The 13,229-nt window shown below is 41.0% G+C and overlaps 1 protein-coding gene across 5 annotated transcripts in view; it reads right to left on the bottom strand.

Annotated features, from left to right (window-relative positions):
* The window catches only part of per2 (period circadian clock 2), a 29,420-nt gene extending 22,543 nt beyond the window's left edge, over positions 1-6,877 (bottom strand). For all 5 annotated transcript variants that reach the window (XM_075483385.1, XM_075483382.1, XM_075483386.1 and 2 more), the window contains exons 1-2: positions 6,709-6,877; positions 403-955 (exon numbers count right to left, since the gene is read on the bottom strand). In XM_075483385.1, coding sequence (XP_075339500.1) covers positions 403-857 — 455 coding nt within the window. In that variant the 5' untranslated portion in view covers positions 858-955; positions 6,709-6,877. The remainder of the gene's footprint in view (positions 1-402; positions 956-6,708) is intronic.
* Between the last annotated feature and the right edge of the window lie 6,352 nt (positions 6,878-13,229).

Below are 13,229 nucleotides of genomic sequence, written 5' to 3' on the forward strand. Positions count from 1 at the left end.
ACTGCTCCCATTTGGAATTATTGCCTTTTGCTTCTTTTGGCACTGTATCACAATGCATCACTTGCAAAAAAGTTTCCCTGTCTGCCAAATAAACTGTCTGCTGTAACCATTGGTCTTCGCCCTGTTCAATTTCTCGTGCCACTGAGTCCAACTCCTAGCAATCCTCCTTATCAGAGTTTTATAAAGGTTTGGTTCAGGAATTTTATATACACCAGAGAATCAACACTCTTATTTGCTGTAAAGAGGGCCAGAGTTTGCAGACAAAACATCACTGGATGCAGGGAGGATTCCTTCCGGTGCCAATGAGGAAGAGTAGCCTCACCTCTCTCTCTCTCTCTCTTTTTTTCCATTTACAATTATAATAAGCATGCCAGAGAAAATAGTTTTGTCACTCTCACTTACCTTTTGTTGCTCTCAGAAGATTCCAGAAGGGCCGAGTCTTTGCTGTTGCCATTGGAGCTGCCCACCGACTCATGGCCGTGGCTCTCATTCCCATGACTCTCGTTGCCATGGCTTTCATTGCCATGCGATTCTGTCCCACTCCCGCTGGACCCGTTACTCTTCATCTCCACATCCTCCTCGGGGAGCAATCGAGACCGAGTGTTCTTACGGATGTTGTGTGGCAAGGCAGGAGGGTCCTGACCGCTGCTGTCACTGCCCTCCGACAAGTCTGGCCCACCTTGGCTGTAGCCACCCATCAGGTGCAGCTGCACCATTGAGCTGCACCCTGGGCCCCCCCTTGGGATGGAGCTGCTTGAAGTTGATGGCCTGCAGCCTGAGGCTACATCCTGGTCCTCCTGCACTAAGTAGCAATATGGCTTGGAGTCTGAATCCTCTGACATCGGGAGGAGTTCCATCGTGGGCTGGTTCCAGGTTAGTTAACAGGATGAGGAAGAACAGCAATCACCCCATTTTAACAAGGGTGACAGCCGAGGGAATGATAGAGGAAGCTGATCTGCGGACAGAATAAGATTCGTTAGGAATGAAGCAAAGCTTATTCATTTGAGTTTTAGTGAAAATTAAATGCTCTAACAATAAACATATTCACCCTATTGACGTCATTACAGTTTATTATGATGACAAGTCTTCCTAGACAGCTAAGGGCTAGCAGAAAGCAAATCCCTTGTGTCAACTGAGTTTTAAAGTCTGCACAGGCAGACATGAACTAAAACCTGTAGCAATTTAATCAATGTTTGAAAACGGTCAGCAATAACTCAAAGTATTTTTCATTTGTACTTAATCAGTCCGGCATGGTATCTAATGTGAACACACATGCAGCATGCACACACAGTTCAAAAAAATGTTTCAGGCATCACTCAACGCTGCATCCATCCTTCAAAAAAGTGTCTCATGCCCTTTGTCTGGTGTAACATCAGACCACATTGCAGGGTTTAACCCCTGACCTCTGAAGAGTCCTGCGGATGCCTCTCTGATGTACTAGGAAAAGCCTCTCAGGTTCAGACACTGTGGCCTTTAAGAACAGCGGGTCTGTGCTGTCGGAGCCCTTCAACCCTTTGAAAGGATTTTTCACCTCAGAGCACAGAGCACTGGACAAGATTTATCTGAATGCCACCACGTCGCTAGCCAACAGCGCAGAACTTTCCACTGTTATCTGTAGCCTCAAGCAGGCATGTAAGGCAGCAAAGCTGATGCCCTGTATAAAACAGTTCCATCTCAGAGAACCGTGCAATATGGAGGCCAGATTTACAAACAGAGTTAGCTGGAAATACTTGCGCTTACAGAAAGCGACAAATTCCACTTTTTTTTTTGGGAGCATCGACAGTCATGCGTTTCTAAAAAACTGAAAAGAATTTAAAAAGTTGTAAAATGGTTTCTTACGCGATTACAAGGAAAATGTGTTCACGCTTTGGGTTAATGGCAAACTAAGGAACAATGGCGAGGAGGACTGAAGAATTCCAGGAAAACTTGTAGGTTGTAATCTGACAGACCCCAAACACCCTGAGAGCAACATGTGCAAATCCAAAGTGGGATGAAAAGATGTTGCTCGCTGCTTTAGTCCATAATGATACAGTATTATACTAATTATACCACAGTAATATAACCCCTGGTTTCTCTGACGGTCTCTGTATGAAGAATTTTTAGTCATCTTTGCAGCACACTCAGTTAAGGTACTGTTGATTTAAATCTTAACACGGTGATAAAATCATTAGGCCGAGCTGTTAATTTATAGCCAAATTGTTAAATGTAGAGCAGTCAAATAAATTCCTGCTCTCATAATCTTGCCCCTGAGCAACATGTTGAGGTCACAACCATCAAGTGTTTGTGTGTAATCATCATCTGGCTGTTTTCCTAGGATAAACTGAGAAGGTACTGACATGGCTTCCGCTCAATCATGTAATGGAAAATGCAGCGCTCCATGACCTCCTTTATTCTCCAGAGCTTTACTGGGATGTGTATTTCACAGTCTCGCAGAGTTGGTTTTCATGGTCAAGCCCAAACATGTCGCAGCATTTTTACATAGGCTTTGTCTTGTGCGTCATTCACGTTTGTTGTCTGTCGATAAGCTAAAGATATGTTGACAGCTAAGTGAGACTTTGTGAATACAGCGTGTGTGTATGTTGTGTTAGAGAGTTCTTGACAGAATGAATTAAGGAAAACAATTTAATTTATTCAGAATTCATGTTTGACTTCAGTTATTTATTTGATGGACATTTACACTGCATTGAGTAGATTTCCTGATTTTTTTTTTTTTTACTTAAATTGAAAGTGAATGTGACTGCAATGAGTCAGTGCAGAGCTTCAGTTGAGCCTGCAGATCTCCCTACCTGCCCTTATTCTGTCAGTGTCCTCAATAACAAAACAAACCTGAGACCAAAAGCAATGAGCAACCACAGATGAAAATGGCCATTTGAAAGTTTGCAAAATCAATTAAATTGTGAGCTAAAAGTTCTGAAAAGATCCATTAGAGATATATGTCCTATAGATTAAGAGACTAAGGAGACAGCCTCAACACTTACTTCCTGACTTTGTATCGAAAATACTTCTCACCTCATTACAAAATCAGAGCATGTGCAAAGGCCCAATGTAGCTGCTGAGTGGTATCATCTGAGAAGTGTAGAGAGGCCATTGAACTATTCAACATGAAACAATGGTTATTTCATATGGGGAAGCTTTATGGTAAAATGACAGTAGCGTGGTATTTTCATTAATACGTAACAACATTGTTGATCTTGGCAGAGAACATTTGGTGCACACTCACCAGCTGAACTGGGTCAGCATACAGCCAGCGACTGAGATGATCAAAACGACTTGAGTGAAAAAACAGGGTAGTAGTAGTTTGGAAAGTGCTTGATAAGCTAATCTAGAGCAAAGAGTCTAGCAATGACTCAGCCTCTGGTTAGTGTAATCTCTCCATGACGATAAAACCCCCTACCACAATAAAGGGTTTTATTAGGCTTAGTGGACCATCTAACTGGAAGAGATAACCGAGCAAACGTAATGCACATATGGAGCATTCAGTCCAGAGTGGCTTTATTTGCAGACATTGTTCCCGAGGCAACACATTTAACTCAAAGTCTGAAAAGTGACTTGGCAATGAATCCGACATTCAAAGTCCAAGAGTTCCCATCATCTACCAAGTTTCTGCCAGACTTTCACCTCATTACCTCACAATCAAGCCAAACCTGACACACTGACTTGAAGAAACAAAAGTTATTAACAGTAGTTCAGACTCAGCGTTTATTGTTTGCAAACGACCTTTTCAACCCTGTCTGATAAGATCCTGTAAATGTTTGATTCACCTCTGCAGTAAAGGTTACTGAGGTTAATTCAACATTTATTCCCAGTCATTTATAAAATATTTTCCGTCCAGCTGAGCGGTGCCAGAAAAGGACACAGAGTAGTCGGTAACCTGGATTTTCTTTGTCCCTCCGAGGAGACCACTCGCCGTTTCAAACCAAATGAGCTCCCATGGGGCCTTAATGGATACTCCTCTCTTACATGTGATGTCTCTGCAGAGTCAGCACATGCAATGACACAGTTAAATGTCAGTTACAGTGACTTCTGATCAAATGGCCTGATGTCTGGCTGCCTGTTCAGAAAGCAGTTTGAAACATCCTACATCAAAGTAAGTGTGGTGAAGAACAGCTGACTAACAGGCTAAGATGAGAAACTAACACAATCACAGGTTTTATTTTGCTCTTTGAAGTCATCTTAATGCAATCAAAGATCTGTTCTGGTCTAATGGGAACATGTTGCTGACGTGACCTCTCAGAATCTTTAAGGACTTTGAAGGGAAATAGAGAGAAAGAAATTACCTTTTTGTAAAACGGTGCAACACAGTGTAAAACCATTAAGGGATAACTCAGTAATTCAATTGTGAAATTAACATCCAATCAGGTTTGTACAATTTGTTCTCTGTGTTGTCTTTAAACAGGTTTTCAAGACGGGCAAAGTCATTTTTGTCTGTTTCATCCTTGATTTATAGTCATCGCTCCATCTCGTCTATCAGAGGTAGTGTTCAGTCAAAATCTTTTCGTTTCAAGAATGGCAAAGTTTTGTGAATGAACTGAAAGTAAAAGACAAACATAACTTGCGAAAACATGCATACAAACCCTTAGTCAAGACATTTACACTTGAAATCTGGTGCAATCTACTTCCATCAGTGGTCGCTGGAATGCCTCAAAAACTTGAGTGGAGTCCAAGAATGCATCATGGAAAACACTGGATATAATTTGGGAAACTTTTCATTGGCATGGTATGCTCTTTGTGAAAAATAAACTAGATTGAAATGTATTTATGTTTTACAGCCTATCAAAAGCCACTGCTCAAAAAGCATTTAAGATATCTTGTTTATATTAGTTATCTTACTTTGTAAGAACTCTTGAGGGCAGGTCAAAACTGATTTATTCTGAAGATGTCTAATTTTGCACATCCATATAAGTTCAGTGCAGGAAAAATGAGGAAACAAATTCACGATTCCCTTAGATAACACGTTGTGGTGTGCAAATGGCACAGCGCAGCATAAAAACTGTAAATCCTAAAGACTCTGTAGTTAAAGGTTGATCAATTGTTTCCCTTATTTCCCAACAGCTTCATATTCTTGTAATTTCTTCTTCATATCAATACATCTAAGGGAGCGGGAGGGGGGTCTAAATGAGGAGGTTTTTAATTCACAGTTTATCCAATTTCACTCATTACAGCCCATTACATGTTTAGAAATTAAATCTGGTATAGGTTAAGGAAACTCAAAAATAACTCAATTTCATTTTAGGATTTTAACTTTATTCTGCTATCCTGCTCTGAACATTACATTTATCTAAACTTCCATAATTCCTCTCCTATATAGGGAGTAACCAAACAGACCCATATTTAACATCACTCAGAGTATCTCTCTTTCTCTTTCCCCTGACGTAAAAACATGCACATGACTGTGCTCTGGTCATATTATCTAATGCTTCATCTTATACAACCGCTGCTGGAGTAACTGCACTAGTTCAACCCCATCATGTTAGAGGCATTAAATCTATTTATAAAAGTATCTAGAACAGCGGACTTCTGTATTCCAGTGCTTCGGTGTTCACTAAAACCGCCTGGCCTGTGCTGGGACACCTTTTCAGATTGAAATACCACAGTTTAAAATGGGAAGCAGAGAGGTAACAGTCTTGTGGAAGTACCATCTCTGAGAGCACCGGTCTCATACTTGAATAAATGTTGCCTGGCAATGGTGGAGAAAAACCTATTTTTATGCTCCTTTGCTGCAACTGTGGGAAGGGACATTTTTGTAGAGATGGCAACCCTTCCGCTGATTGCAACACTAAGATAAACAGGTCTAAATGACTTCTCCCTTGCCAACCTCCTCATGCGTCAGCCATTCTTTCTCCTCCCTCTCAAGTCACAGAGAGGGCAAGCTGAATTTGGCCACATCAGTCTGCTGTAATGCTTCCTCTCTGTTAACACACAGGTTAAATCCTGGATGTGAGTAAATGTCTAATTCCTTGAACTCGTCTTATCTCCTCCCTGACTTATTAGGGTTAGGGTTAAGCTTTACCATCCGGTCAAGTTCAACCTACAACTTAACACTGGTGACACACAAATCCTTCATTTAGAAAATTGTGTTCCAACAAATAAAGAACTTGTTCCCTCAGTCCCTGACACAAAATGAATGGATATGTTCAATGAAGCAACGTATCATATATTGATCCCATCACAATGAAACAAACTGTGAGTTTTTTTCTTTTTGGTAAACTGTAGCACCATTCAGGGCAAATGCTCTAATCGGAGTTGCATGTGAAGTTCTGCCATGTGTTGCAGCAGTGGACTTTATGTAAGGGGTTATGCCAGAGTTTTCATGTGATAGTGACCACGCAGGGCACGTCTACGATGCTCCATATGGGACTCTGACATCATTACCCCGGACTCTCTCCTCACTCTTTCCGTAAGTTCGCAACATGCATCATTTGTGCCACTCATTGACTCTCCTTACATAAAGTTCAGCAGAGCATGTCACCTACGGTATTTCAGCTCACATCACGTAAAGGATTCCCCCTGTCATGTGGGCAGGGCTGGTGTCCATTCAGAGTCTGTAGTATCACACTGACACACTTATGCAACTTTCAGCCCTCACTACTGAACAGCATTTTATGGAGGCGGCTCTCAGAGCGCAGCAGTTAGTTTGGTCTTAGTCGTAAGAAATAAACAGCATCACTGTATGTTACAGCTCAAACACACAAGTAAAACTCCACTAACCTGAAAGAAATGCAGCCCCTCTGTTGATTCAGGTGTCTCCGTTAAATGAATCCTTGTTGCTGGAGCTATTTCTGACAGACTCGCTGCTTCAGATAAAAGACGCGTGCCGGTGGTCCTGCCTGGTTAGACAAACCACTTCCTTCAACTCCGCAGTTGCACAGTGCCCGAAATCTCCAACGCATGCAGTGACCTCATTCCGAGCCCTACCTTAAGCCCCTCCTTCAGTTCTGTGTTTATTGGCGCTTGTAGGCGCCAGTCTCTATCTGAACCAATCGGCATGGCGAAAGTCTGCGAAGGCGGGTATAACAACTCCGCTCCGCATTGTGATTGGCCCGCACTGCTGTCCGTTATTTTATATAATGGTGTCACTTCTTTCACGTGTATTTCAACGGCTACTGCCGGCGTGAGAGAGGCGAGAGCAAATCATTACGACGCAGCTGCCGGTGAATGAAGCCGTGGCGATGGTTGGCTCACAGAAACCGACTGTTATCTAAACGGTTATACAAGTGTGTGCATGGCAATGTGGGTGAACTATTTGGTGCGTGTTAGCATAAAAGTTCTTTGACCCTCCTGGATGTGTGATATAACTCAAGGTGTCTTTGATTTTATGGCCATTCTTACAAAGAATTTCTTGGATAAAAGTGTGTAATACGTTTGTAATACGCTGTGCTTGACAATATGAGTAAAGTCATGATGCTTTTTTTAAAATATAGATGCATGGCTGTTTATCATTTAGGTTTAGTTTTTAATAGTACTTTACAGGGGTAGGTCTTTCCAGGACCATTCGGCCCCATCATTCACCTCAGTGGGAGGGAATGATGCTCAGGACCATACTATGCACCGAAGAATTCGCTGTTGTGCTTGAATATAACTCTTATATCTGGAATCTCGTCATAGTAAAGAGGACGTTTAAACTAAACAATCTAAACAACGAAAGGATAGACCGCATGCCTAAATAAAATGCTCATATTGTCCAGTCACCGCAGTTCTATTTCTACAGCAGCTGAGAGCGATAATGAACTGTCATCCTCTGAGGAGTCACTCAAATAGTCCCTCTAGTGGCGAGATTGTTCACTGATTTGGGATATAAGTGGGTTTTTTATCGAATAACTTACTACTGATGAATGCATTACTTGCTTTGGTACCAAAGATTGGCATTCTTTCAAGTAAAGAATATTTTGAATGTACATAATTTTTTTTTTTAGATTAACAAGACAGAGGTCACAAAACAAGACAAAAAACAAAAGTGATATAGCACTGAACCTATACTGATAATAATAATAGTCATCATCATTACCTCCATTTGTTCTGCCTCAGTCCTAATAGAGTGGTAATATTGAATATTAGCTTGGTCAGTTTATTAAATAGTTCGAAGTTATAGGAAAATATTTGATCATTTTAAAACAGTAACACGTCATCTGCAATGAGAATTGTCTTGTGTTCTGTAGTAGTTGTTTGAATAGCTATGGCAAAAAGGGATGGAGAGAGAAAAGACATCCTTTCCTGGTCCCATTATGATGTGTGAAGCTTTCTGAAATCCATCCATCTGTGTTAACTGTAGCAACTACATACACCATGTGTATGGTGCTTTAATACAATTAATAAATGATTCTCCAAAACCTCTTTTTTTTGTTATGTTGCAATTAGGAATTTCCCATTAACTCTTTCAAAAGCTTTTTCTGCAAAAACAGGAGATTATTGGTTGGCTGATAATTGCATTAGGTTGAATAAATTACAGATATTGAGAGATGATTGTCTAATTTTGATGAAACCAGTCTGGTTAGGATGTTTGAGAGATGGTAGTTCATGCTCTATTTTAGACGCTAAAGCCCTAGATATCATTTCTATAGCTGCATTCACAAGGGAGCAATAGCTCGCTGGACGAATTTTTATTTGGTTTAAGGAGCAAATTAATCATGGCCGTATTTATAGTGTGGGGAGATTTTGATGCGTTTGTAAATTCTGACACTATTCTCATAAATTCTAAAAAAAAACATTTAGAATGTTTTAAATGTCAAGTTTGAAACTTGTAACAATGGAGGGAATGCTGTACAAAGCTTTCTTTTTCTTTTTGCTCCTATTGCCAAGAAATGTGTTTTAACACATCAAAAGACAGGAAGAAGACTTAGGATGACCTGGGTGATGGGGAATCTACACAGTAAAAAGTCAATATCTGTAATCCTGACAATAGTTTTTCACGATAAAACAAATTCAAGACAGTTATCGATAACTTCTTGGAGAGTGTCTGCCACTAAAAACTCAAATTAGATTTGAACTGTGGAGGAAACTGTGGCAGCTGGTGGAAACCCCACGCAATTGCAGGAAGACTCATACAGCCCACTATTCCAGGCAGTAAAGCATGTATGGGTGTCTGGCGTCAAATCTGGGAGACTTTGGTTAACCTCTGAGCCTCCAAGTGGTCCTCTTTCATATCTTATTCAAAATAGAAATAACAATTTCAGCAGCATATAAGTTTCTACAAGTCACCTGCACTGTGAATACATATAAGGACAAAAATATATTTTCAAATTTTCCTTGCAAGACTGATTTCTGTTTTCACAAGCTGACTGGGACTTAAAACCTCACTGCAATACATACAGTATAGTCCCTGTGCAGTGGTAGGTTGTTTGTTACAGTGATAGTCAGTGACTGTGTATTAGACACAGTCTGATTTACTGCACATATGCCGACACGTGATTCTGAAATCAGACACAGGAATGAGATTATGTAGAGAGGTTGCACCAAGCGTTTTCAACAAGTTAGTGCCCGTTGGAAAACTGGCGCTCTTCTTGGCTGTCCGATAGTGTAACATCATGGCTCAGAGAGCACAGCACAAGCTCCACAAATGTGTAACTTCACAAGTCAGAGAGAGAGACGTCAGAGGATCTGGGGCTGCACCACTTAGGGCCCAGCCAAAACTGACTAATAATATATCTCGCACACTATATGACCTCTGATCACACATTCACAGAGCGACAGTTGTCCTGCCTTTCCATCTGCACATGGCAGAGACGTCTTGCATCAACTGCATGTCAAGATGAGGTGATGAATTGTCGTCTGTTGGAAACTGTCACTTCATAATCATCACACCATTGAAATTTAGTTGAATTTGCAATGATTTTCAAATGTGTCCGTGCTGTGAAAAACTGGATCGCAACCACGAGAAAGTTAAACAGGATATGTGATTACGCATTATTTCAAGATCTGTCAAAATGTGAAACTTTAAACAAAAAGCTACACAGAAGGCAAATACTTACAATCTACTTGAAGTAGGTAATGGGGCAAAATATGGTGAAAAGATGGAGAAAAAGCAAACAAACAAAAAAAACCACAACCAGTTGCTTGTGCTTTACATCCTTCAGAGTAAAGGTAAAAAAAAGCAGCGTGGCATACCAAACTGGCCTCTAATACCCCAAAACACGGTTGCATATATTCACAGAGTGATTTTGAGTTTGCTCTAGGCTACACCACTGGAAGCTTTTCCAGTCATTATGTATAAGCTATTGTAAAGAAGAATACACAGACTCATTTGGATGTTTATTCTTATTTAGTCAAATTCAGGCACATTGATGTATGGTTGACTCAATAGCCAAGAGAGAAGGAAATACATTTGGACAGTTATTTGGCTTTTACATTTAATTTTCTTTTACCAAAAGTGAGAAAATGATGCGGCGCAGTGTTGTTCACACAGTGAGATGTCTCCACACTTATATGGATGTCCTGAAATTTTACAGAAAAAGACTATATTCAGTGATGCGTGAAAAGGGCTGCTTTAAACGCACCATCCTAAAAGTGGCAGTTTCTGAAAAGAAACCTGGGAAACTGCGATGGAATAAGAAAAGCTGATGCATCCCCACGCAGTCAGTGACGTCTAACAAGGATTAATAATATCTTTGTGAGCAAATGATGGCTGTCAGATGTGATGAGAGCTCCTGATGCAACGTAAGCTCTCTCCTTGTTTGGTTGCCCAAAAATAAAGTGTGAGAGTGACGCAAATTGCCTCAGCGGTTCATGCTGTTATCAAGGCCTACACAGAAAGGGTATCCCTGGCAAGAGGGGGTGGAGTGAGACTGCAACCATATACAGTATGATCATCTGTATCACTAGTAACACCCAGCAGCACACTGAAGGGAGCGAACAGTAAGTTATTCAGGATCTGCACTGAGTACTGTCAAGAACAGGAAGGTAATAGATTGAATATGTAGAGGAAAGGGTTCGGTAAAACAGATGCCTGGAAAACAATGTGACATAATGAGGCTCAACCTTAGGATCCAGGAGTAAATTGAACGAGAAGACCTGCACTTAAGCCTGGTGCCCAGTCCCAGGGGCATGTGCTTACAAAAATATCAAAATGGTTATCTACATCCAGTTTGCAGTATATTCGTTGCCCATATTTCAAGTAAAGCAGTCTAATACAACGGTCCTAAATAAATCCCTTCACTAAAATAACATATTAAATGTTCAGTCTGTACTCACTGTACTAGGAAATGCAGTGCAGTTCAACATGACCACAATCTGCAGCCTCAAAAGTGACCATATTTGTCTGATCACAAACTGAGCACTGGGCATGATTATCACTAAGAGTTTTTCATGCTTCATAAAAGGTGATGTGGAAACACAGTCTGCATTATAAATCTTTCTTGTGCCTTTTCCTTTGTGGAAAGTTTTTTTTAAAAATCCTCTGCATCTTAATGGGCTCTACCGAACAGGTGTCCCGGATCAATATAAATCATAAGATGATTGCGAGGGACTGAGAGTTGAGCTTCTAAAGTAGATTATATGGTTTTTGGTTAAATGTGTATTATCAATTCAGAAATAACTTGATATATTGTGGTTTTGTTCACAGTCAGAGGAAAAAAAGTGTACTCTCCCACACAACAAAGCATTCTGAAGTCTTCCACCCACTTAGACTTGGAGTGGTGTTGTTTCCACGTTTTGAACTACGTCACTGGCACACATCCAGTGAACAGGGCAGATGATAGGGGATAATTTCACATCAGGTTACATTTAGATGCTGCAATATGAGATGGACTGCTGCCAGCCCCCACTCTTCCTGTCTTCCACTTCAAGGGGAGTGATGAATTGTTGATATCACAGTGCACATGGCAGTATTGGTGTAACAGGAATATTAACCCATAATGGATTAGTTCAAAATGAGTTCCACATTTGATGGCTCTGTGTATGTATGTCCAGATAAATATTTGATGTTACAACGGTATGCGGGAGTTACAGATATAAAAGCCTTCCTTTTCCCAAATTTACTTTGAAAGACAAAAAACAAGAAGGTTCCTGCTTCAAATCCCGGCTGGAACCCTTCTGTGTGGAGTTTGTATGTTCTCCTTGTGTATGCGTGGGATCTCTCGGGCTTCCTCCCACCGTCCAAAAACATGCATGTCAAGTTCATTAGTGATTGGAAATTAAAATTAGGAGTTAGTGTGAGTGTGCAGGGTTATTTGTCCCGTTTCTCTTTATGTGGCCGTGTGATGGACTGGCGATACATTCAGGGTTCACCCCGCCTCTCGTTCAATGGCAGCTGGGAGAGGCTCCAGCCCCCCTGTGACCCTGAATTGGATTAAGCGAGTATAGAAAATGGATGGATGGATACGGCTCAAGCACACCGGTGTCTCACCCTCTCCATCCATTCACAACATCAGAGAGTATGAGAAGAATGTGATGTAGAAGCAGTCCCTGTGCTTTCAATCAATAGCACAGCACACATAGCAGGCCTATGGCTGAAAGAGCACAACAGAAAGTCTGTGAATGTGAAAAACACAGAAAATTAACACAATGGGGACATGAGCTGACTGACTAATTCAAATCCAAGTCCACAGACTTCTCAGCAGAAAATATCACCCAAGCAACTGTTCAGTATGAGCAGTTTGGGGCCCAGGGACCTCCCATTCCCAGCTTGTGTTTTGGTCACTTAGTTTTTGTCTTTTCTGTAAAAGGCACCATACACGTAATTAGCATGTTTGTATTTATCTGGATACACTTTTGATACAATACGGTTAAGCTGTTACCATTAGATGCATGACATCCTCCCCAAATCCTTCTTGGGTTGAAAAGAAATGATCAGGTTTGTGACAACCAATGAATACGTGCCAGGTGTCTGTGCTTGGATTCCCATGTCCCCGACGTGACCTGACAAATGTGACAGAGCAGCAAAACCTTTCTAACATTTTATGTCATCTTTTAACTCGACATGCCTCTGCACTAGAGCTGCAGAAGCCTGTTGGATACACAGCAATACAGCTACACCTGAATAAGAATGTTCAAGCACTCAAGTGGACGCTTGTGTCTCCTCTGTTAAACAAACTAGCTAAACAGAGTGCGAACAAAAAAAACAAGTGCAAGCCTAATTCAAGTAAAAAAGACACTGTTCCTAGTGCTACTGCTCTTCATCCTACAGCCCACACGTCAGAAATTATTCAGTTACCTTGTCTTAAGGGCTCTGAGGAGGAACCCCCCAAAGTAAAACCCACTTCCACAGAGAAATGTTGGAATTTTGTTGTGACTGCAAC

This window comes from Odontesthes bonariensis, chromosome 14 (assembly GCF_027942865.1).
Source record: "Odontesthes bonariensis isolate fOdoBon6 chromosome 14, fOdoBon6.hap1, whole genome shotgun sequence".
Lineage (NCBI taxonomy): Eukaryota > Metazoa > Chordata > Actinopteri > Atheriniformes > Atherinopsidae > Odontesthes > Odontesthes bonariensis.